The sequence below is a fragment of the Onychostoma macrolepis genome, chromosome 11 (assembly GCF_012432095.1).
Source record: "Onychostoma macrolepis isolate SWU-2019 chromosome 11, ASM1243209v1, whole genome shotgun sequence".
Classification (NCBI taxonomy): Eukaryota; Metazoa; Chordata; class Actinopteri; order Cypriniformes; family Cyprinidae; genus Onychostoma; species Onychostoma macrolepis.
In genome coordinates this window covers 10481024-10507191 of record NC_081165.1, presented here as the reverse complement: position 1 = coordinate 10507191, position 26168 = coordinate 10481024, and the positions used below count along the sequence as shown (strand labels likewise).

Below are 26168 nucleotides of genomic sequence, written 5' to 3'. Positions count from 1 at the left end.
AATACAGCCTTGATGAGCCTCCGTTAAAAACAATTATTAATTAGGTTTATAATATAGGCCTAACACAATAGGCTATAATATCAAAACAAACTGAAGCATTTAAACTGGTAGAATAGAATAGAAAACAAACTGAAGCAAAACTTAAACTGAGCTCTGTAAGTGAAATATATATATATAAAAAAAAACCCTGAACACACACACACACACACACACACACATAAATATATATATATATATATATATATACACATCCCTATGAAGTGGTTTATTATGATTATTATAAAATTATGATAATTTTGTAGCCTATAATGGATGGTCTATATGATTCTGAGACCAAATGCAAGTTAAAAAAAAAAAAAAAAACTGTAACTTGAATAACTTACAAGTTGGTGGGTGGAAATGACTTATATCTGAAAAGAAGGAAATCAAATATCTTACATTTTTTATGCACTCCCACAAATCGGCAGCATTTCAGTCAAGCTAAAAACACCTGTACAACATTCATTGCATTGCTCTGTTTACATACTACTAAAAAACACTAATCAATTAAATAAAAGCTATTTCAATTCATTAAAAAAGAAAAAATAGTTTGACATACCGGAGTCAAAATCAACATCATATCCAGCATATGCCCTTTCTCCCATTTCTTCCCTTTCTCCCTCTTTGGGTTTGTCGGCCACTTCCACGTCACCTTCCTGTGGCTTCGTAACGACCATAGAGGTGAGGGGAGTGACAAACTGGTATTTCAGGGAGAGTTTGAGAGCTTCTTTCTTTTCATCCTCTTTCTCTTGTCCTTTAAGAAGCACCCTGAGACAGAAATAACGAGAGAAGACACATGGACATATGAGGTTTGCCGTTCGTTTTCCACTAAGTTTGATTCCTTTTGTATGGAATTGTTCCTTCTTCCAGGCATATACACTTTTGATACTGATTTGATCTTGAGAAGAGCTAGCTATATATATATATATATATATGGGTAGTTGAAAAATAAAAATTGTACTGTGTCCTATGGTGTAACAGCAAAAATGAAGAAAAAACAATTAACATACAAATAATATGAGAAAAATGTATCTTCATTCTAAGAGTTACAAATAGCATGAGAGAGGTCTATCTTCAATGTTAGAGGTGTTTTTTTTTTTTTTTTTTTTTTCCATCACACCATAGGACATATATATATATATATATATATATATTTGTGTGTGTGTGCACATGTCTGTGTAAAAATATATATAGACCCAAATGCATAAACTTACTGTCTCTCCAGAAGCTGCTTAACTGTAAGGTAGGCCCACAATCTCTGCATAAAACCTTCATTCTCAGGTGGAACTTCACTGGGGTCTTTTACAATTGTAGTGTCCTGATATGTCACATTGCTGCCTTTCTACTCGGAAATAATAACACTAGTGAATATTTTTATTAGGAATGCTGTCAGTACCACTTTCACCAAGAACTTTCTTTCAATACAAAGTGGTCGTAATTATAAACTCTTAAACAACTGGCCATCAATGATTCTAATATCAAATATGCTGACTTTGGACTGCTTAAAATTAAAAATACCTGCCCACACAATCCCTCCCCTAGTCCTATTTGATAAACACATAGAGGTTGTAGAGTGAAGATCTTACTGATACTGCGATGACTTCAGTTGTGAAACTCTCCACACTGTTGTCTGTTATTTGTCCTGACACCACAATCTCAGAGCCATTGAAGTACAAGCTAAAGCTGGTCTTGGTAAGGTTTGTCCCTCCTGGGTATTTAAGTTGAATATCAGAGAGGAGAGGGACGGCAACTTCTTCATAGAAGCCCTAAAAATCAAACAAACTTTAAATGCGCTCAAAGACAGAATCGTTCAGCATTAAAGATGAATTCTCAGCTGATCGTCTGTAGTCCACCTGCAGCTGTAGATCAGCGTCTGAATCTTCATAAATCCTCTGAGCAACTCCACTATTTTCCAGTGACATTTTTGTCAGGAAGTCAAAGTTAACATCATATCCAAAACCAAGACAATAGAGGGGAAACTTTGTCCCAATGGCCTTTTTCACATTGCCCATTATCTTCTCTATGCTGGTTTCACCTGTTTAAAAATCATAATTTGATGTTTTTGAGTTATTTGAGTGATCAGCAATGGATACATTAGGTAATTTCATATTTCTTATTGTCTTTCTCTCATACTGAAAAAGACTGAAAAAAATACAAATTGGTCATGATAATAATCCATTGGTCCTACAACCATTTCAATTAGGTCCAAAACCTTTTCTACAGGTCTGCTAATAAACCCTGAATATTATAGGATGACAGTTAAAATGTTTTATTGATGAAGCATGGCTGACTGAATAAACTAATACTATTATAAAACACCCTTTAGTTTGTGTTTGGCAGTGTGAATCTGTGCCTGAAGTGGGATCTCCATCAGTCAGCAGTATCAGGATGGAGGCTGTTCCCTCTCGTGGATGTCGATTGATCATGTCCACTCCTGCTAGAACTGCAGCATTTATGTCCGTGGCTAAAGGAAGACCAAACATAGTTGTGTCACTGTAAGGTACAACTTTCTTACTCCTTATGTATGTGCTCTAACTCACCTCCTCTATCTTTGATCTCCTTCACAAAAGACTTTGCATTCTTCAGATTTGCCTCAGTAGCTTTGAGAAGCTCATGTTTCCATAAGCTAACTTCGTGGTCAAAGGTGATCAATCCAAAGTGGTCATCCTCATCAAGATCACTTAAAATCCTTAGCAGTGCCAATCGAGTCTAAAGAATGACAGCACATCTGAAAGCTATTCTTTCTTCATTACGACTGCATACTCACATTACCAGATATGGACAGTTTGTTACTAACTTAGAACAACACCAAACTGATTTCAGTAGAGGAAACTCTGTTTGATTAACAATCAAAAATCTTCTACAAGACTTTGACCATCCACCAGTATCCAATGAAATTTTTTACCTGTTTTATTTTTCTGCCTCTCATAGAGCTACTCTGGTCAATGATAAACACCACATTTTTGGAAATACGTGGAACATCAGAGGGTGCAAAGTAGTGGACGAAATAGCCATTTGATACCTTAGAGAACAGAAAAATAAGTACATTCTGGACTTTTTGCATTGCAAAAAAATTTAAAATAAAAGTACCATGATTTCTCCATTAGGATTTTGTCTGTTGACATCATATGTTACAAGCAGGTCTCCATTCAGCCCATTTTCTCCACAGCTTTTACACTTGGTCTGTTGATCTCGAGAGGGATAGAAGGTCACCCATGCCTGAAATCATCAGTTTGGTCATCTGGTAACTTTATTTGAAGTGCATGAGCATATTGAGAACATCTAAACTGTGTTTTAACCCTCATTTGAGCTCTTACGTCTTTGTCTGCTCTGGTGGTTTTGATGGCATTGCCCAGATCACCGGTGCTCAAATCTCCTTTCACCTCCAAGGAGGAAATTCCTGGTTTCTCTTGGATGTGTACGTCCATCTAATGTGAGGAAAAGAACATATTTTTATGTATCCATTAGAATTCAGTGATTAGATAATTAGATATTGTCCATCAAAACTGATTATCTATTTCTTCTTTGTTTCCTCTTCTAATGTACCTTGAAGTCAGCCACCGGCTGCATCGGTTGGGCATTGATGAGTAGCTCATATTTGCCGAGGCGACGCTTTAGCAGTTCCTCGTAGGTCAACTCAAAGGTCACTTTACTAAAAGCAGCCACTGTCACTGAAGTTTTAAAGTCCTCTAAAGTCCTTCCAACAGATCTGAAATATAAACAAATCCCAGCATATTACTAAACATACAAATACATATTTTACGGATTTTAATTAAAAAATTCCAGTACTTGACCAGTCCAGCACTTTGTCCTCGAGATACTGCTCGATTGTATTGCTGCTGAGCTTCCTCTTTTTCTTTCACAACTCCATCATATGTTTTTCCCTCTATAACCCTGGAGAAATTAAAAGAATAAACTCAATTAAAAGTTCATTTGTTAGCTAGCTTGTCTTCATACGAGTTTGCAGACACGTTTAGAACATTAATGTAATTAAGAGTACTGAATTTCCCTACATTCTGAATTTGCTGATGAAGGCATTCTTGGGAATCTTGACCTCAAACTGGATCTCTTGAGATTCATTCAGTGTGTTCGCAACACGGCTTGTGATGACTGTTGTGGCGTAGCGACTGGTGACCGTGGAGTTGATGTAGAAGCTGTATATATCCACATTTTGTTTCTGATAAAACACCAGAAGGTACTCCTTAATATATTTGCAGGTAAGTCTAATTTTAACTCAAACCAGAGGTTTATCATTTGTGACCCTGGATCACAAAACGTGTCTATTAAGTGTCTATTTTTTCCGAAATTGAGATTTATCATCTGAAAGTTGAATAAATAAGCTCTCCATTGATGTATGGGTTGTTAGGATCGGACAATATTTGGCCGAGATACAACTATTTGAAAATCTGGAATCTGAGGGTGCAAAAAAATCTAAATATTGAGAAAATCGCCTTTAAATTTGTCCAAATGAATTCTTAGCAATGCATATTACTAATCAAAAACGACGTTTTGATATATTTACAGTAGTAAATTTACAAAATATCTTCATGGAATATGATCTTTACTTAATATACTAATGATTTTTGGCATAAAAGAAAAATCTATAATTTTGACCCATACAATGTATTTTTGGCTATTGCTACAAATATACCCCAGCGACGTAAGACTGGTTTTGTGGTCCAGGACCACATTTGAACTTAACTGAGCGTTCACACAGCGCTGAGGAATGGGTAAAAACAACATCGATTCACTGATTTGGATTTGAATCCGACACTGACGAGCTGCGCTGCCTGTTCTTTCAACTTGATAGAGCGTCTTAAAGCTCAAAAGACGCCCGTATAGCGCATATTTACTGTAGCCTACATGGAAAACAATTATAAAGCAGCGTAGTGGAACACAAAAGCGCGTTCTTTGTGAACGGCTGACTGGATTGTGCACACTTACTCCTCCTTTTTCGCGTGGGATTGTTTAAATATTTAACTGCTCGTAAATGACACGGAGAAAAGGCCTTTGGACTAAAAAACTAATTCGACTACTGTAGCCTACGTCACAGTGTAAACTATTGAGAAATAGATAGTTTAGTAGAGTCTAGTAGCTTTCAGTCAACAGTGGTTCTGTAGAAGAAGAAACCAATAGAGAAACCAAACAGCTTTTACTTTGAATATTTATTTATTAGATTTTTTGAACAAGGAGTAAACTATCACACACATATTAACACAAGCTTAATTAACAGAAAATACCTCGATTGTATTGGCCCAGATGAAGATGTTATTTATCTGGCCAAGAAATAAGATGAAGTTCTGATTTTTATCTGACTGAGATTTTTTTTTTGCCTTTTATTTGATAGGACAGTAGGTAGACAGTAAACGAAGTTGGAGAGAGGGGACGGGATCGGGAAAGGTCCGCGAGCCGGGACTCGAACACGGGACGCCCGAAGCGCAACGGCGCTACATATCGACGCGCTGCCAACGAGGCTATCGGCGCCGACTGACTGAGATTTTTATAACAGTATAGCAGACTTCTAAATACATATAATGCCAGTTATCACGCTATATCTTCCAATTATATGTCTTAGTAAGATAATATTTAAATGCTTAGTTTCATTATCAAAATCCTGTAGTTTTAATTGTGGTGCAAAATATATAATGCAATGCAATACAATGATGATTGAGAGATGAACAAATAAAAATCCCCCAAAAGCCTGTTGTATTTGATACTTGCATTTTAACATGATTTTTTTTTTTTAACAAATGATGTAGATTATCAAATAAACCTAAGTAAACTTTTCCTCTATCTGATTTTGTACCCTAAACACATTGACTGATATGTTATTTGACCCTCACCTTCTTAACAGGACCTGAAGAGGCTGAGATGAGAAAAACACCCAAGAGAATCAGCTGGAGAGCTGCTCGATCCATCATGACATGCACAGGAAACAGGCCACACTGCCTTTAAGCTCATGTCCAATTTGTGCTATTGGCTATTATTAACCGCCTAAAGAAACCTCCCCCTTTTTTGTAATCTTGAACCTCACATAAAAGCAGAATTTGGATGTGGGTTCAACATTAGTGTCCATATAAAAGTCCCATTGATGTGAAGGTCACAGTGTACTTTAACCGATTTTCTGTGGCTTCTTGGCTCCTTGTCATAATTTTACTCTTAGTGATAAAGAAAACATAAAAAAGTAAGAATAAGAAGTATATGAAGCACTTAGTACGTATACATTGTGCTTGTTTTAAGATTATAGATGCTGCTGAGCTTGTATTTTTGTGAGTTTTTACTTCTATCAGCATTTGATAAGCTTCTATTAATGTTTCCCAGTTTCAGAATTTCCAAGTATTTTGAATTTTCCCATAATAAACGGACCTCAGTTATTGTGAATACATAGGTAAAAGCATTTTGTTAGATGTGTATTATGTGTTGAATATATTTTGCTTTTAGAATTCCACATATTTTGGAAAAACAACCTTTTCAACTTCACTTTTGAATGGAGTATCATCTGAGAGGTTGTCGAGATGAAATACATAAGAGGTTTTCAGTTCAAGTTTCACTTTCCGAAAACAGAGAGTGCTGCATTATTATGTCTGTCCCAGAGGAGGAGTTGTGCAACCAGGTGGCACTTTGCACAGATATTCTCTATTATTAAGCACTTTCTTGGCATGGTATCTCTATTTATATAAACTATGATATTATGCAATTTATTCTGTTCTATTTTTTGTGCTATTCTATTCAGTGTTCTTAATAGGGACATACAGTATAGGGAGGCTGTCACAGACAACAGACTTCCTTAACCCTATAAAGCCTACTGTATCATATTTAATATGCAATTTTACAAGGCCTCTAAATTATCAACATGATGAAAATTTTGCAAGTAAAATGCCTTTTAGTCTAATTACAAAAAATGTCTCCCTTTCAGGTTCTGGTACAGTATGTGTTTTTGCTGTAAAATCCTTAATGATTTTTAAAAAGTAAACTTAAGAATAACTTTTATATTGTTAGTAATATTTCAAGATGATCACTTACAGGACTGAATCAACTTAGATTTACTTTATCCATACATGATTTATTAGAAAAACCATGTTAAAATCATCAAGGATTGTTTATTTGTTTATCACTCAATCATCATGGTATTGCATTGCATTATATGTTTTGAAATTACAGAGCTTTGATCATAAAAACTTAGTATTAAAATATCAGCTTACTAAGACGTTTTATTAGGAGATATAGAGTGACAACTGATATTCATGTGGATTTTTATGTTCATATGCATTTTTATGATTAAGTTGTCTGCTATACTGTTATTATAGTGTTAAGAGCTCACAGATTTACATTAAGCTATCATAATTTGGCCATACAAATAGCCTATCAGCAACTGTACAAAATTGCACATTTTTGCTCAGCTTGAGCCTCAAAAAATGTTTTTTTCCTCAAATATGAACTCTATATTCTCTTACATCATATATGAGCCATACAAGCCATTTTCCTAAACAATTTAAAGGTTCAATAAACTCTTCCATTTGGGAAAAATATTACAAATATTATTATAACTTTTATTTAACCAGGAAAGAAAACTCACCGAGATTACAATCTCTTTTTCAGAAGTGTCCTGGCCAAGATAGGCGGCCCAAGTTGACAAATACATATAACAAACAATCGCATGCAATACACAAAATACTAGGCATAATATATGCATAATATTTTTTTTTTTTTTTTGCTACAAATACAGCCATTAGAAACATTTGCAAATCTCCAAGTCTTTCTCCAAATCACATACAAGTGTTTTAAAATATCTAATAGGCACCAACTGATTTAAGGGCAGCAAATTTAAAAGCCTGTGGAAGAAAATTCATTTTATGCTAACTTTTATAGTAAGTAGACTTTTCATATGTTTATGAGAATATGTAGTGCAAAACTTTTCTGGTATGGCTGTGTAGAAATAAATGGGTCTGCGGAGCTGGTTTTTGAATGGACTGAGACCTGAGATTGCGCAAGCAGTGAAAACCAGCTACACTGAATGGAAAAACGGACGATTATCCTCTGTTCTAGCACATGCTTTGCATGCAGAAGAACAGCAGACAGCAAAGAAGGAAAGAGCTAAAGCAAACACTGACAAAGATTTACAGCTGGCCTCAGTGCAAGCTGTCTGGAGGCCGGGGGCCGTCAGCAGACGAAAGGGGGGAGAGATAAAAGACGAAGCGAGAGATATTCGAATGGGGCTGGAAGAAATTCTGAGAAGCGGGCCTGCTGGATCTGCGAAACTGGTGATCATGAGGTCTACAAGTGTACCAAATGCAGACTGTGCAAGAAAGATGGTCACTGGGCCAAGGATTGCCCAGAAAACCAGCGAAATCAAAAAGCAGACTGAAACAAGGATGGTGGAGAGCAGCGGGGACGAGCGAAGGGGAAGCAGTCTCCGAGAGCCACTGAAAAGGGAAGTGAAAATTCTTTAACCACACACACACACACACACATACACTGATGTATATACTGCTCTCTGCAATGAAGAAAAAGCTTGCGTTTCTTTGTGTAATTCTGATCTGAATGATGAAAATTCTGATGAATGTTTAATGATGTACAAAAGTGAAGCATTTAAGAAAATGCTTAAATACCCCATGCTGGTGGAGGGGGTAATAATTGAGTTTTTAGCCAATTCTGGGGCTTCGAGGTCATCTATATGACCATGTGACTTGCCATGTCAACTGTCATTATCAGATGAAACAAATGAGTCTATTTCTGCATTAAGGCATACAATTTTTGAAAGATTCACAGTGCCTCTAAATTGTGAAACAGAGGGGGGAAGAGTGCTGAAACATGCATTCATTTATTCACCAAAATGCCAAAACTTTGAGTTGTGAGAAGATATTTTGGACAGAAAATATGTGTGCTGTTTCAGTCAGCCTGACAGAAAAACAACTTGTTTTCCTAATGCCAGAGTCTGTGCCTCATTTATCACTCTCCAAGGCCATAGAGCAGACATGGGCAGAGATGGGGGGGTTTGTGAAAAACTGTGCTGATGCTACAGACTGGTGTGAGATGAGCGCTGGTGTGAAACACAGCGAAAGTCTAGGAGCATTTATGTCAGAGTGCAAGCACGAAATTGAGGTAGAGAGATATGTGGTACCCACTGACAAAAGCTCCAAGGGAAATCACTGCATGACAGACATTTGTGCCTCAGAAATTCATCCAGCTTTAGCGGATGTGCCATCCGAGCTGTGGGCAAAGCATAAGTATGATGTGGGATTGATTAAAAGATGTGAACCAGTTGTAATCACCCCAAAATCTTATTACAGGCCGTGTCAACACCAGTATCCCCTGAAAAGAGAGGCAGTACTGGGAATAAAACCAGTATTTGACTCACTTTTAAAGGAAGGTATAATTGTCGAATGCAGTGATTCCCCAGTAAGAACCCTAATCTTTCCTGTGAAAAAGATAAGAGACAAAGGTCAACCCACGGAGTGGCATTTTGTACAGGATTTACAGGCAGTAAATGCAGCTGTCAGACAATGGGCTCCATCAGTTCCAAATCCATATACGATTTTGTCACAAATACCACAAGATGCAACATTCTTTTCAGTGATAGATTTGGCTAATGCATTTTTTAGCGTGCCAGTGGATAAGAACAGTCAATTTTGGTTTGCATTAGAATTTGATGGCAAAGGCTATACATTCATGAGAATGAGTCAGGGGTACTGGGATAGTCCCACCCTCTATAACGAAGCACTTAGGAGAAGTCTGGAACCTTTGACCCTGACAGCTGGAACTGCTTTGCTTCAGTTTCGTGGATGATTTGTTTCTGGCTGCTAGAGATGAGCCCACGTGTGTGGCTGACACTGTCACCCTCCTGCAGCATTTGGCTCGGGAGGGCCACAGAGTCAGCTTGTTTAAATTACAGTTTGTAAAACAACAAGTTACATTTTTGGGTCATGTCATAACACCTAGCAGCAAATCCCTGTCTGACAAAAGAGTTGAAGGCATTAAAAATGTACCAAAACCAATCACAAAGAAGCAAATCATTTTTGGGAATGTGTTCATACTGCAGAAAGTTTATTCCAAATTATGCAATTCTTGAGCAGCCTCTGAGAGCCCTAACAACAGGGAAGGGTTTGAAGTCATGTGACAAAATTGAATGGACAGGGGAGACAGAAGAGGCATCTCTGGTGCCAACTTTGGGCCTACCGGTACCAACCAAGCCTTTTGTTCAGATGGTAGATGAGAAAAATGGATTTATGATTTCTGTGTTATTGCAGCATCATGGAGATAAACTGCGACCTGTGGCTTATTTTTCAAGCAAACTAGATCCAGCTGCAGCAGGCCTGCCACACTGTTTGAGAGCAGTGGCTGCTGCTGAACAGGCCGTAATGGCGTCTAGAGAATTTGTAGGTTACTCTGATCTGATATTGAATGCGTCACACGCTGTGTCCATGATCCTGCAACAGAAAACATTGCATTTATCAACGGCTCGGTGGTTTACGATACCACACTATCTTGCGTGATATGCCGAATATCACTGTTAGACAATGCTGCTACCCTCCTTCCGACGCAGGAAGATGGAGAGGAGCACCATTGTTGTCTAACTGCGCTAGAACAAGTGTGTACATCGCGTCCAGATCTTTCTGATGTACCACTTGAAAACTGCGAAAATGTCCTCTTTGTGGATGGCTCAGCTTACAAAGATCCATAAACAGGCCAGAATAAAGTTGGCTATGCGGTAACAACTGAATTTGAAGTCATGGCTTCTGGCTGATGCACTTTGGAGCACTGTGGAAACACAGAAAATTTTTAAAGTCAGATGGGTGCCCAATATTAAATGCTCCTCTTGTGGCAGCTTTACTGGAGGCCATTCCACTGCCAGACAAAATAGCCATTTGCAAATGTTTCGCACACACCAATAACAAAGATTTCGTATCAACAGGAAACGCCAGAGCAGACACGGCAGCGAAGGCCGCAGCGGCTAAGCAGACAAAAGAAACCGTGCACTATGTTATCTGAAAATAACCCAGACATTTCCTCTTTTTTACAGAGCACGCAGGCCTTTGTCTCAGGGACAGGGAAGTACCAGTGGGCACAGTGTGGCTGTAAATTGAATGTGTCTGGATGAGCTGTGATGGCAAGCCTTGTTTACCTCGACACTTCTTTCCTCATTATGCTAAATCGATACATGGGAAAGACCATGCATCGAAAGGGGGAATGGTTACACAAATGAAAGAATTGTGGTTTACAAAGGGTTTACAACTTTTGCTGAAAATTGTAAAAAAAAAAAAAAAGTATTTTGCAACACCCACAATGTGGCGAAAGGGATACAAATGTCTCAAGTGTCCCAACCGCCTGCAACAGGCCCTTTTGAACATCTACAAATGGACTTATCGAACTGTCCCCATGTGAAGGGAAGAAATATTGTTTGGTGTTGGTGGATATGTGGTCCAAATGGGTCGAGGCTTTCCCAATGTGGCGTGAGAGAACGAGGGCAGGCAAGATTTTATATTTCAGATACAATGGGAACTGAATAAGAGGCCAGTTTCACCCCGACTACGCCACTATAGGAATTCCACCCATAGAATTAAAATGAACCACCTCCAGAGGCATACACAGATTCGCGTCACCAGTTAGAGTCAGAGACAAGGGTAACAATACAAAAGTGATCTCTTTATTGACAAGTTAAGAATAAAAACAAGGTTAAAATAAATGCTGAAACATCAGTTTCAGAACTTCGGCCACTCAGAGTTCTGAAACAAATCAAGGGCCAGGGACTAGAGCTTACCAGGAGAGGCGGATAGTCAAGCCACACTACCCACAGGTGAATCACTGTACACACACACACACCCAAATGTTAAGACAAGTCACTGCACATGGTGAGGAAGATACCGCCACCTAAAATAAAATCAGTTCTCTGCCCCTGGTGCTCAGGCCCTGCCACGACAAAGAGGGTACACATCAAATAAACAACCGCTCCGGGAACTGGTGGGTTAAGAACTCAATCAGTCAAAAAGAACAAATCAAATAAACCTAATTTTACAAACGAGTCAACAAATAAATAATTACTTGAAACAAGACCACAGTTCCAACAACATACAAACATAGAAAAGAAAATCAAGGAAAACAAAATACAAACTTTATAAACTAATTAAATAAATAATTCAAACTTCAGAAACAAAAAATAGAATTACGACTGAGAAAAGGGTCCGTGTAGGTCCGTGTACCTTCGGATAATTCGTTTTTTGATTTAATATTGAAATCTGAAAAATGAAAAAAAACGCCACCTTTTTCGTTTTTCATTTGTTCAAACAAAACGAAAAATCAAGAATTCGGCTTCATTTTTCGTTTTTACTTTCAGGGACAGAAAAGGGATAAACTACTTGAATATTCGATCTCTACAAGTGGGCGGAGTGAAACGCCCCTCTCCGCTGATTGGTCTACCAAACATTACAACATAATAATAGTCATAAAAACATAATAAAAGTCCTCCGCTACTATGTATTCTTAAAGTGTTTATTTCTACTACATTTGATCTCTTTCTCTTCAACAAACAGCCAGATTAAGGAATGGCTTGACACAAACAATACCGAGGCAGAGCCTAGACAGAGATTTCTTTTGTGTAGGCTTAAATTCTGCAACCTACCCCTGAAATCTCATAAATATTAATTTAATTCGTACCTGCACACACAACTACCTACTAGCCTACATCTTTGGCACGGCCGCCTGATTTATTATAGCTAACCACCCTGCTGAAAAAAACAATAGAACCCTGCCCAAAACACAATAGAAAATGTAATGGATTTAATGGTTATGATGGGAATTGTATTGGTGTTAATGGAAACTATAGTGGTGTCTACTGGTATGTGATAGATTCTATTGGTGGGATGTTAAATCCTATTGGAAAAATGCCCAAAACACACTACAAAAAGGAATTTTGTAATGGTTTTACTGGAAAAAGCTAATGGTTCATAATGGTATTTTAATGTAAACCACTGGAATTTCTGTGATGGTTTCTAATGGGCTTCTATTGTTTTTTTTTTTTAGTAGGGCACCTATTAAAATCTGTGTGGCAAAACTGCGCAACGTATGGGAAGCCAAACAACCCAAAAGTGGGAGAAACAGTGCGATATTAAAGAGTTTGCGCCGCTGTCCTGTCATAGGCTCAATGGACCGAGCGGCACGACCGACTCTACAGCGCAGGGAGGACGTGTTTGCTAGCGCCACCGAACTGACAGCGCAGCGCGAACATAAGAAGTTCGTATTTTTCCCTGCACGTTAACATAATGAAGATCAGTATTAAGTTAATAACCCTAAAATAAATGCAGTGCAAAATTCAAAATACATCATATTGAATTTACATACAATTTACAATTTTGAAAAGAGTTTGTTTTAAATCAATTAATTAAATTTTATTTATTTATTTATTTAATATGTAGCGTGAGAAAAGCCTGACCAACGTAGCCATTATATAAAATTGCACTGTTAAAGTTAAAGAACATTACCTTGGATGTTCCCTGGTCTTTAGAGACCAAAAAAAATAAAATAAAATAAAAAAATTCCCTGGACCACAAAAAGCAAGGGTATGTTTGCAGCAATAGCCAACATTGTATGGGTCAAAATTGTCAATTTTTTCTTTTATTCCAAAAATCATTAGGATATTACTGTAAGTAAAGATCATCCATGAAGATATTTTGTAAATCCCCAAATAAATCAAAACTTAATTTTGATTAGTAATATATGCTAAGAACTTCATTTGGACAAAAGCGATTTTCTCAATATTTAGATTTTTTTTTTTTTTTTTTTTTGCACCATCAGATTCCAGATTTTCAAATTCAATTTTTGGTTGTTTGGCTTCCCATACAACGCACTGCAGCGCGGAGATTGTATTAGCGCAGACCACTATAAATGTATTTATTCGTGTTAAAACCATGGCTAATTTTAGTAAGGGAACATGGAAACTCAGAGAGTTTATTCCAAATTATGCAATTCTTGAGCAGCCTCTGAGAGCCCTAACAACAGGGAAGGGTTGAAGTCATGTGACAAAATTGAATGGACAGGGAGACAGAAGAGGCATCTCTGGTGCCAACTTTGGGCCTACCGGTACCAACCAAGCCTTTTGTTCAGATGGTGGATGAGAAAAATGGGTTTATGACTTCTGTGTTGTTGCAGCATCATGGAGATAAATTGCGACCTGTGGCTTATTTTTCAAGCAAACTAGATCCAGCTGCAGCAGGCCTGCCACACTGTTTGAGAGCAGTGGCTGCTGCTGAACAGGCCGTAATGGCGTCTAGAGAATTTGTAGGTTACTCTGATCTGATATTGAATGCGTCACACGCTGTGTCCATGATCCTGCAACAGAAAACATTGCATTTATCAACGGCTCGGTGGTTTACGATACCACACTATCTTGCGTGATATGCCGAATATCACTGTTAGACAATGCTGCTACCCTCCTTCCGGCGCGGGAAGATGGAGAGGAGCACCATTGTTGTCTAACTGCGCTAGAACAAGTGTGTACATCGCGTCCAGATCTTTCTGATGTACCACTTGAAAACTGCGAAAATGTCCTCTTTGTGGATGGCTCAGCTTACAAAGATCCATAAACAGGCCAGAATAAAGTTGGCTATGCGGTAACAACTGAATTTGAAGTCATGGCTTCTGGCTGATGCACTTTGAGCACTGTGGAAACACAGAAAATTTTTAAAGTCAGATGGGTGCCCAATATTAAATGCTCCTCTTGTGGCAGCTTTACTGGAGGCCATTCCACTGCCAGACAAAATAGCCATTTGCAAATGTTTCGCACACACCAATAACAAAGATTTCGTATCAACAGGAAACGCCAGAGCAGACACGGCAGCGAAGGCCGCAGCGGCTAAGCAGACAAAAGAAACCGTGCACTATGTTATCTGAAAATAACCCAGACATTTCCTCTTTTACAGAGCACGCAGGCCTTTGTCTCAGGGACAGGAAGTACCAGTGGGCACAGTGTGGCTGTAAATTGAATGTGTCTGGATGAGCTGTGATGGCAAGCCTTGTTTACCTCGACACTTCTTTCCTCATTATGCTAAATCGATACATGGGAAAGACCATGCATCGAAAGGGGGAATGGTTACACAAATGAAAGAATTGTGGTTTACAAAGGGGTTTACAACTTTTGCTGAAAATTGTAAAAAAAAAAAAAAAGTATTTTGCAACACCCACAATGTGGCGAAAGGGATACAAATGTCTCAAGTGTCCCAACCGCCTGCAACAGGCCCTTTTGAACATCTACAAATGGACTTATCGAACTGTCCCCATGTGAAGGGAAGAAATATTGTTTGGTGTTGGTGGATATGTGGTCCAAATGGGTCGAGGCTTTCCCAATGTGGCGTGAGAGAACGAGGGCAGGCAAGATTTTATATTTCAGATACAATGGGAACTGAATAAGAGGCCAGTTTCACCCCGACTACGCCACTATAGGAATTCCACCCATAGAATTAAAATGAACCACCTCCAGAGGCATACACAGATTCGCGTCACCAGTTAGAGTCAGAGACAAGGGTAACAATACAAAAGTGATCTCTTTATTGACAAGTTAAGAATAAAAACAAGGTTAAAATAAATGCTGAAACATCAGTTTCAGAACTTGACCACTCAGAGTTCTGAAACAAATCAAGGGCCAGGGACTAGAGCTTACCAGGAGGCGGATAGTCAAGCCACACTACCCACAGGTGAATCACTGTACACACACACACACCCAAATGTTAAGACAAGTCACTGCACACGGTGAGGAAGATACCGCCACCTAAAATAAAATCAGTTCTCTGCCCCTGGTGCTCAGGCCCTGCCACGACAAAGAGGGTACACATCAAATAAACAACCGCTCCGGGAACTGGTGGGTTAAGAACTCAATCAGTCAAAAAGAACAAATCAAATAAACCTAATTTTACAAACGAGTCAACAAATAAATAATTACTTGAAACAAGACCACAGTTCCAACAACATACAAATATAGAAAAGAAAATCAAGGAAAACAAAATACAAACTTTATAAACTAATTAAATAAATAATTCAAACTTCAGAAACAAAAATAGAATTACGACTGAGAAAAGGGTCCGTGTACCTTGCGTTCATTCGTTTTTTGATTAAATATTGAAAATAGAAACATGAGAACACGGCACCATTTTCATTTTTCGTTTTGTCAAAAAAATGAAAAAACAAGAAATCGCCTTGATTTGCCGTTTTACATTCAGGGTAGAAAATGGATAAACAGCTCGAATGTTCCATTTTCAAGTGTGGAGGAATGAAACGCCCCATTTCACTGATTGGTCAAGCAAAATGAAGCGGTGCCGTCATCATGTCGTCTTTAGTACTGTGTAACAGAAGACGAGTCCTCCGCTGTTAAAGTGTTTATTGCAACTCCTGCATGTCATCTCTCTCATCAAACAACCAGACTAAGAAATGAACGGGTTTACTTCTGTGTAGGCATAAACTCTATATGGCAATTATTAGGTGCTTATTGCAGAAATATGTATGTAGCTCGGATCTGCAGCTACATTACCCTTTTAGTCTATTTCTTTGGCGCACCGCACATTTTATTTAGCTGTCCAGTTATCAAAATCTGTGTGGCAAGGCTGCGTGACGCACTGGACAACACTGGACGAATGCATTTACTTTATAGTGATGCAGAGCAGTATTGATTTTAGTATATCCAGCAGTCATAACTTTTATTTTAGACAGTACAGTTTCATTAATAATGAGTATAAATTGATTTAATTTTAGACACAAAACAGTCTGTTTTATTTGACTTAAAACACAGGCGTTTCGTTCTTGAATGAATCCGAGTCTTTGAATGAATCGTTTGAGTGAGTGGTTCAATGACCCATTTGCTTTGCTCCTGAAAAGAATCAGCATTTTGAACGAATCGGTTGAATTAATGACTCTATGACTCATTCATCAACACAATGACTTGCCGCCACCTACTGGCGATCTAACCTTCATAATTCAAGTAGCCTATCCAGTTGTTTCATTTTGTCACTCATTTCATATTTCTGTATTCTACTCAAAATGTTTTTGTTTAAAACAATCTCATTCCATAATGAAATTGTTGTGTTAATGCATTTACTACTGTCTGAGCAGCACTAATTCTGTAAATACATTAACTTAAGATGCAGCTTCTGTGCCACAGTGCAAAGATGGCTTTGCCTGGTACTGATTTAATTGGTAACACCTATAATGTCATATTTTTCAAATATTGACTAAATTCAGGAATTTAATATTAAAGGTGACAGACATATTTTATAAAGTTAGAAAATGCCCTTTTCTATAAAAATAGCATGCATTATATACATGTGTAACATGCCGTCAGATAATGACAGTATCATATAAACTTCTCAATGAAAAAAAACTCACGCTAAAATCAATACTGGTCTGCACTTCACTATAATGTAAATGTTCACTATAATGTAAATGTCACGCAGCTTTGCCACACAGATTTTGATAACTGGACAGCTAAATAAAATGGGCTGTGAGCCAAAGAAATAGACTAAAAGGGTAACGTGGCGGCAGATCTGAGATACATACATATTTCTGCAATAAGCACCTAATATTTGCCATAGAGAATCTATGCCTACACAGGAGTAAAGCCCTTGTCTAGGCGCTGCCCCAGTATGGTTTGTGTCAAGCCACTTGTTAGTCTGGTTGTTTGATGAGAGGGAGATGAACGCAGGAGTTGTCAATAAATGCTTTTATTCTGTTGCACAAAACTGAAGACGACATGATGACGGCACCGCTTCATTTTTGCTTGACCAATCAGTGAAATGGGGCGTTTCATTCCCTCCCACACGTGAAAATCGAACATTCGAGCTGTTTATCCATTTTCAACCCCTGAATGTAAAAACGGCAAATCAAGGCGATTTCTTGTTTTTTTCATTTTTTTTGAAAAAACGAAAAACGAAAATGGTGCCGTTTTCTCATGTTTCTATTTTCAATTTTAAATCAAAAAACGAATGAACGCAACGTACACGGACCGAAAAGCAAGCAAAAAACAATTAAAAAAAAAGAAAAGAAAAACAAAATGAAATTTGGAAACAGGACAGCACTGCAGTCGTAAATTAATTCGAAGCACCCCGACTGGAATTCAGTTACAGGCTGTCACCAAACCGTTGTCGAGGGGATTAAGGTTTTATCAAGAGCCAACAAAACCGTACTTTTCCAGCAAAGGCCAGTGCAGAAAACACCAATCCAACAACTGCGTCAGGTTTCCCACAGCTTCTTCAGCGTCTACACCCCAGCCTGTATAGACCGTAACGAGTGGCACGGAAATAAAACTCGTAGAGTCAGGACGACGGCGTTTTAGTGCCTCGTTAAAAAAAAAAAAAAATCTAAGATTACGAGATTAAAGTCGTAATATTTCGAGAATAAAGTCGAAACTACGAGAATAAAGTCGAAATGTTTTAAGAATAAAGATTATATAGTTATAATATTTTGAGATAGGCTATTCTAGCCTTTTGCTCATGCAAATGGCCCGGATTTGGAGCACCGGGAGATATTCCAAATCTCAGTTTTCGAAATCTGTCAATTTTATAGCAAAATACAAACAATATGTAGGCTATATTGCAATAATGTGTTTGTTACGCAGCATGCGAGTCAATCATCTTTCCGATTACAATAACGAACAACGAGACATTTTCATTATAAATTAGGCTAAACTTTTTTTTTATGCCTTATGATGTTCCTTCAATTTATATCTTGCTATAAACTTGAAATAAAGAGCAAAAACACATTTATAATTTGTATTTCGTTATAAAACTGGCAGAATTTGAAAGCTGAGCTGTGTGTAAAAGCAACAAAGCACAAAATTGTTTAAGCATCGATTACTGCCCTGATAGCACACGTACATCTCTGAGACGTCTATTTGACGTCTGCATTTACATCTGCAAGACGTATTTTTTAGGGTGTTTGCTCATCTGCAATACGTCTATAGGACGTCTCCTTTTAGATGTCAAATAGACGTCTATTAGATGTCTTTAAGATGTTTATGATTTAGAATGTATGTAAAACTGACATCTTACAGACGTCTGTCAGACGTTTATAGACAGCAGATGCTTTCCAGATCAAGAGATCTTTAACAGACATCTTGCAGACGTACGTGTGCTATCTGGGTGGTTGACTGGCGCGCTGCAAATAATGAAGACATTAAATATTATGTCCTCATTTACAGTATACAATGAATAAAACAGTTTGTGAATAGTCACTTAACGTTTACAGCAGAAAAGACAACAATATAACGTATGTTAACAAATTTGAGTCCACTTCAACCTTTAGAACGTTTTATTGCTGTTTAATTAAACAGGCTATGAATGAAAGTTTGGGACGTTTTTGCGGAGTAGATGGAATTTTCACAATAATGTAATGAATTTATTCACATAAATACAGCGAACTGTCACGCCACATTAAAGATCTTGAAAATCACATTATTGTAAGACATAATTTGTGTTTCGTTATAAAACTGATTTTGAAAGCTGAGACTTTGTTTTATATTAAAAGCACTAAAATCACAAAGCTTATTGCTATTGTGTGGCACTACAAATGAATGCAATGGAAGACATTAAATATTATTTCCAAGCATACTGTCCCCGCGAGTATGACACATGGTATGATTTCTGCTAATAATCCCACATATGTAGTGTATTAAAAAAAGGGTTAAATAAGAGTGCTAGCGCCCCCCAAAGGAATATCGATTGAGTGTGTGAGCTGATGTTATTAAGATAAACAGTTGTTCCTGTTCAGTCTGTTAATAAATATCATATTCTTGATATTAAGCTGTTCCCGCGAGTCCTTAAAATTGACATCCCAGCAAGATGATGCGGAACAATATTCAAATCAATTCCGGTGGCCCGGCAACTTCTCCCGGTGCTCTCAACGCGGGTCTTTGCATGCACAATAGCCTATAGGCTATACTCTCAAAATATTATAACTTTAATTTCTACGATTTAAATGACCGAAACATTTCGACTTTATTCTCGTAACATTTCGACTTTATTTTCGTAGTATTTCGACTTTATTCTCGTAATATTTCGACTTTATTCTCGTAGTTTCGACTTTATTCTCGAAATATTACGACTTTAATCTCGTAATCTTAGATTTTTTTTTTTTTTTTTTTAACGAGGCACTAAAACGCCGTCGTACAATAAAACAAGTGGGTGAATTTTTAGGAATTAATTTGAGAACAAACTGCAGTTACAGAGCCGCCTCCGGGGGCACTGTAGAACGGCAAAACGGAATAATTAAAAACAAATTGGCTAAGTGTTGTGAGGAAACTGGACTCACTTGGGTTAGAGCAATCCTGATCGTCCTCATGTATATGATAATGAGAAAACGATCTAGAGTAAACCTGAGCCCATTTGAAATTCTCTTTGGTAAACCACCATTTATGGGAATGGACGGGGGTAAACAACAGCTGCCATCAACAGAATTGTGTGAGCATGACATGTTGAGTTACTGCAAAGAAATGTCTTCTCTGTTGTCTAATGTCTGTGTGCAGGTGAAAGCTGCCCAGGGGAAAGTTGCTGAAACTCCCTTGCATGACATTAAACCAGGAGATTTCGTGGTAGTACGAGATCTGAGGAGAAAGAGTTGGAAGGCGAAAAGGTGGCTGGGACCATCCCAAATGCTTCTGACTACTCACACGGCTGTGAAGGTAGCTCAGAGGGCAACGTGGATTCACGCCTGCCACTGCAGAAAAGTTCCATCTGCACCTCAGGAGGAATGGAGAGAGTAAGGGATCTGAGGCGTGTCAACAAATGCCAGGATCCTGTATCAACACCAAGTTCCTTTATGATTGCAAATGGATCTGCGGGGAAAGTAAAGCTTAGTAAAAATGAGGAATTACGATAAGAGACTTAAAATGATTCGATGAATTAGGTATGGTATTTATTTGTCTTTATTTTTTATACCACTATTGAGCATTGAACCCGAAAAGGTCTTATTGTATTATATTGGAAATAATAGTTTTACAAAACAGGTGTGCATACAAGGGTCGTATTTGGTATGTGAGAAGTGACTGAGGGTCTGACCCATGTCAGAGTGCAGTAGCAGTGATTACTCATTTAGCCCCGCTTCCAGATAGTGAATATGTACTTGCTTTGCAACCAATTAATTTGCTTTCACAAACAAAATTAACCAGGAGTTTGTAAAATGTTGGGTACATCATGTTGTTTTCACATTCCAGACTACAGTGAGAATGTTACTAACATCATCACTCACAGGAGAATGGCCGTAAAAGCCTGAACGAACAAACAATGTACAGTTTGAATGGATAACAAATCTGTGGGGAGGATGGGGATTTTGGTTGTTTAACACTGTGTTAGCAATTGCGGCAACAGGGATACTGTTGCTATTGTGCTTACCTTGCATTTTTCAGTTTGTATCCAGTTCAGTACAGAGACTGGCGAAAACTAAGGTGTCACATCAACTGCTTAAAATGAGTGTTTATCCTGACAGCATGTTTGTGGACATGTGTGAAGAGAAAACTGAGGGAGATACCACTAGTAGTGGAAGCTACAGTGAAATGTGTTAAGTGAAGGAGAAAATTGAAACATAAGATGTTTAACCAGTGTTTTTTGCCCATCTATGTCTATACTGTTTAGCCTGCTTAAAATTAGGGTCTGTCCCCACACAAAAAGCCTTAGCGAGGTTTTTCCTAACTTCTTTCACAAATTTAAGAGAGTGATAATTTATACGAAAATCAGGGATGAAGAGTATAAATGTGATGTAATAGCTTAAATTTACTTTTATTATTTTGAATGTATTACATATAATCCAAGTAGGAGTGTAGACTCAGAAATGAATTTTTCATTTTCAATTGATTATCAATGAATGATAAAAAGGTGGAATTGTGGAAGAAAATTAATTTTATGCTAACTTTTATAGTAAGTAGACTTTTCATATGTTTATGAGAATATGTAGTGCAAAACTTTTCTGGTATGGCTGTGTAGAAATAAATGGGTCTGGGGCCTTGGATGGGTGACAAGGAAATCTTGGGCTGGGAGCCATATGAGTGGGGGACGGAGGAGATGTATGTTCGTGACCTGAAAGGTTATTTAGGCCCTAAATATAAGGGAGATAGGTTTTTAGAAGCATGATATAGTAGAATGTTATTTGTTTTCTCACCATGTACGGAAAAGTACAGCTGTGGAAAATGTGTGAGCTTTTGACCTTGAATGCCTAGAGTGTATGAAGGTGGAGGACTGCCCTCCCCGTTTTTCGCACTCTGCAGCAACTTGTGTGTCTGTATGACTGTCTGACCTTCTTTGCAAAGAATAAAACCTTTTAATAACTAAGAGTGAGTTTGTCTCTTATGCTGATGAGAGTTAGTTAAAATTGCCCCGACAAGCCTTAGTACCCAAATTAGTTCTAGCAGAAGGTACATTGAGATTATAATACACTTGTGAACATAGTGAATAATTACCAACTGTTTTTTGTTGAATCAAACAACAGAGATACTGTGGTAAAAAACCCAAAATTGCCTTATACTGTATGTCATTAGGTACCAATGCATTTGTCTTCGAACAGTAAGAGAAGACCAAGCAACTCTACTGTATAATGTATAAACCTTAAGGCACCATGATACACAGCATCTAAAGAGGAAAGAAGATAGGATGGTGCATGTTGGTACATTACATCCCCATAATCAAGAATTGGTAAGAATGTCACAGACACGAGTTTCTTCCTTGCATAAAATGAAAATAAGTCTTATTTCTTAAATAAAACCCTAACTTTTTCCTTAATTTTTGTTTCAAATAATTAATGTGTGAGCCAAAATTTAATGTGTTATCAATTATAATGCCCAGATATTTATACTCTGACACTAAAGTAATCAAATTTCCTTGCAATGTCTGGAGGGCAATCGAACTGTCTGACGTAGATCTAGAATTTGATAACAGCATAAATTTTGTTTTCTCAACATTTAAAATCAACTTTAGAGTATAAAATCTTGCTTGAATGATATCAAAAACAGTCTGCAAATCACTCAAAGCTTCTTGTTTTGTAGGTGCAGAACAATAAATAACAGTGTCATTCGCGTAAAAATGAGAACTTGCTTTGTCAATGTTAACATCAACACAATTTATGTAGATAGTAAATAATAAAGGACCCAATACAGAACCTTGAGGAACTCCCTTAACCACATCCAATAACTCTGATTTGCAGCCTTCAACCTGCACACAATATCAAGCTTTACAGGGTTTCCAGTGCTGAATGTTGGATTGTATCATATAATACTGTCTACAGGGGGCGCTTAGTGACTTCACTGTTAATATACTCGGGTCAAATGGCTCCTGACTGTACAAAAAAGCTATCTGAGTTTAAATATATTTCTGTAGTAGCAATATAATCCATCTGTTAACATTTTTATGCTCTAAATATTAAGATGTATTGTTATGGTTGCTGAATAATGTTGATTTGTAATCAATTATTAAAAAAAAAAAAAAGAAAAGAAAAAGAAACAAAAGAGAGCATCAATAAATATCCACTCAATGTTCTTCTTACAGGAAATAAAAATTATATATATATAATTTTTAATGATTTCACAAAAAACACATAAATCATATATTGCAGTCTCTTTAAGGCACCATTGTTATGTTAAAAGAATCAAATGAGCTCTTTAAATGAGACAAAAGCATTTAATGAATGTGACTGGGCAGGTCTGAGAAATCCTCTACGTTTTTCCAAAGTAGAGCTAAAAGAAGCTCTACTTTGAAAAAATCACTGTTAATATACTCGGGTCAAATGGCTCCTGACTGTACAAAAAGCTATCTGAGTTTAAATATATTTCTGTAGTAGCAATATAATCCATCTGTTAACATTTTTATGCTCTAAATATTAAGATGTATTGTTATGGTTGCTGAATAATGTTGATTTGTAATCAATTATTAAAAAAAAAAAAAAAAGAAAAAGAAACAAAAGAGAGCATCAATAAATATCCACTCAATGTTCTTCTTACAGGAAATAAAAATTATATATATAATTTTTAATGATTTCACAAAAACACATAAATCATATATTGCAGTCTCTTTAAGGCACCATTGTTATGTTAAAAGAATCAAATGAGCTCTTTAAATGAGACAAAAGCATTTAATGAATGTGACTGGGCAGGTCTGAGAAATCCCTCTACGTTTTTCCAAAGTAGAGCTAAAAGAAGCTCTACTTTGAAAAAATCACTGTTAATATACTCGGGTCAAATGGCTCCTGACTGTACAAAAAGCTATCTGAGTTTAAATATATTTCTGTAGTAGCAATATAATCCATCTGTTAACATTTTTATGCTCTAAATATTAAGATGTATTGTTATGGTTGCTGAATAATGTTGATTTGTAATCAATTATTAAAAAAAAAAAAGAAAGAAAAAGAAACAAAAGAGAGCATCAATAAATATCCACTCAATGTTCTTCTTACAGGAAATAAAAATTATATATATATAATTTTTAATGATTTCACAAAAACACATAAATCATATATTGCAGTCTCTTTAAGGCACCATTGTTATGTTAAAAGAATCAAATGAGCTCTTTAAATGAGACAAAAGCATTTAATGAATGTGACTGGGCAGGTCTGAGAAATCCTCTACGTTTTTTCCAAAGTAGAGCTAAAAGAAGCTCTACTTTGAAAAAATCACTGTTAATATACTCGGGTCAAATGGCTCCTGACTGTACAAAAAGCTATCTGAGTTTAAATATATTTCTGTAGTAGCAATATAATCCATCTGTTAACATTTTTATGCTCTAAATATTAAGATGTATTGTTATGGTTGCTGAATAATGTTGATTTGTAATCAATTATTAAAAAAAAAAAAAAAAGAAAAAGAAACAAAAGAGAGCATCAATAAATATCCACTCAATGTTCTTCTTACAGGAAATAAAAATTATATATATAATTTTTAATGATTTCACAAAAACACATAAATCATATATTGCAGTCTCTTTAAGGCACCATTGTTATGTTAAAAGAATCAAATGAGCTCTTTAAATGAGACAAAAGCATTTAATGAATGTGACTGGGCAGGTCTGAGAAATCCCTCTACGTTTTTTCCAAAGTAGAGCTAAAAGAAGCTCTACTTTGAAAAAATCACTGTTAATATACTCGGGTCAAATGGCTCCTGACTGTACAAAAAGCTATCTGAGTTTAAATATATTTCTGTAGTAGCAATATAATCCATCTGTTAACATTTTTATGCTCTAAATATTAAGATGTATTGTTATGGTTGCTGAATAATGTTGATTTGTAATCAATTATTAAAAAAAAAAAAAAGAAAAAGAAACAAAAGAGAGCATCAATAAATATCCACTCAATGTTCTTCTTACAGGAAATAAAAATTATATATATATAATTTTTAATGATTTCTAAAAACACATAAATCATATATTGCAGTCTCTTTAAGGCACCATTGTTATGTTAAAAGAATCAAATGAGCTCTTTAAATGAGACAAAAGCATTTAATGAATGTGACTGGGCAGGTCTGAGAAATCCCTCTACGTTTTTTCCAAAGTAGAGCTAAAAGAAGCAAAAGAATGCTAACCAACTTGTTTATTCAGAATTCTTTTTGGGCTTGTTCAAGAAAGACTCATCTAGCCATTAGACAAGCACACAGAATATACATGTTCTTTATTTAATGTCCACCAAATGTTCAACACTTTTAGTGATACATAAACATTTTAGACATTTAGTGATACGTTATGCTGGTAAATATTTATATATTTATATTTGGGACCCAATTTCTGTGCAAACGTTAAAGTCTTGACTCCAAAATAGCTGTTGCATATATCCAGCGTTGTTGTACATGCTGTTTAAAAAAAATTTGTAACTAACATTTATTATTATTATTACAAGTAGTATTCATTTACAGCAGTGATACTCAAATCTGGCTTGCGAGATCCACTTTCCTGCAGAGTTTAGCTCCAACCCTGATCAAACTCACCTACCTGTGATTTTCTAATAATCCTGAAGACACTGATTAGCATGCTCAGGTGTGTTTGATTAAGGTTCGATCTAAACTCTACAGGAAATTGGATCTCGCAAGCCAGATTGGAGTATCCCTGATTTACAGTAACAGAGGGGCATGTTGTCACACAGGAACTTGCAATTAAACAGCCAATTTGGATTTTTTTTTACTTAATATA

General features: G+C 36.8%; 1 protein-coding gene across 8 annotated transcripts in view; it reads right to left on the bottom strand.

The window, feature by feature from the left end:
• Positions 1-6012, bottom strand: part of LOC131549787 (inter-alpha-trypsin inhibitor heavy chain H3-like) — a 14528-nt gene extending 8516 nt beyond the window's left edge. For all 8 annotated transcript variants that reach the window (XM_058792260.1, XM_058792263.1, XM_058792264.1 and 5 more), the window contains exons 1-14: positions 5883-6012; positions 4053-4216; positions 3829-3933; positions 3586-3748; positions 3357-3467; positions 3130-3258; positions 2945-3061; positions 2580-2748; positions 2393-2503; positions 1893-2074; positions 1626-1805; positions 1254-1381; positions 599-807; positions 384-410 (exon numbers count right to left, since the gene is read on the bottom strand). In XM_058792260.1, coding sequence (XP_058648243.1) covers positions 384-410; positions 599-807; positions 1254-1381; positions 1626-1805; positions 1893-2074; positions 2393-2503; positions 2580-2748; positions 2945-3061; positions 3130-3258; positions 3357-3467; positions 3586-3748; positions 3829-3933; positions 4053-4216; positions 5883-5960 — 1873 coding nt within the window. In that variant the 5' untranslated portion in view covers positions 5961-6012. The remainder of the gene's footprint in view (positions 1-383; positions 411-598; positions 808-1253; positions 1382-1625; positions 1806-1892; positions 2075-2392; positions 2504-2579; positions 2749-2944; positions 3062-3129; positions 3259-3356; positions 3468-3585; positions 3749-3828; positions 3934-4052; positions 4217-5882) is intronic.
• Positions 6013-26168: the final 20156 nt, after the last annotated feature.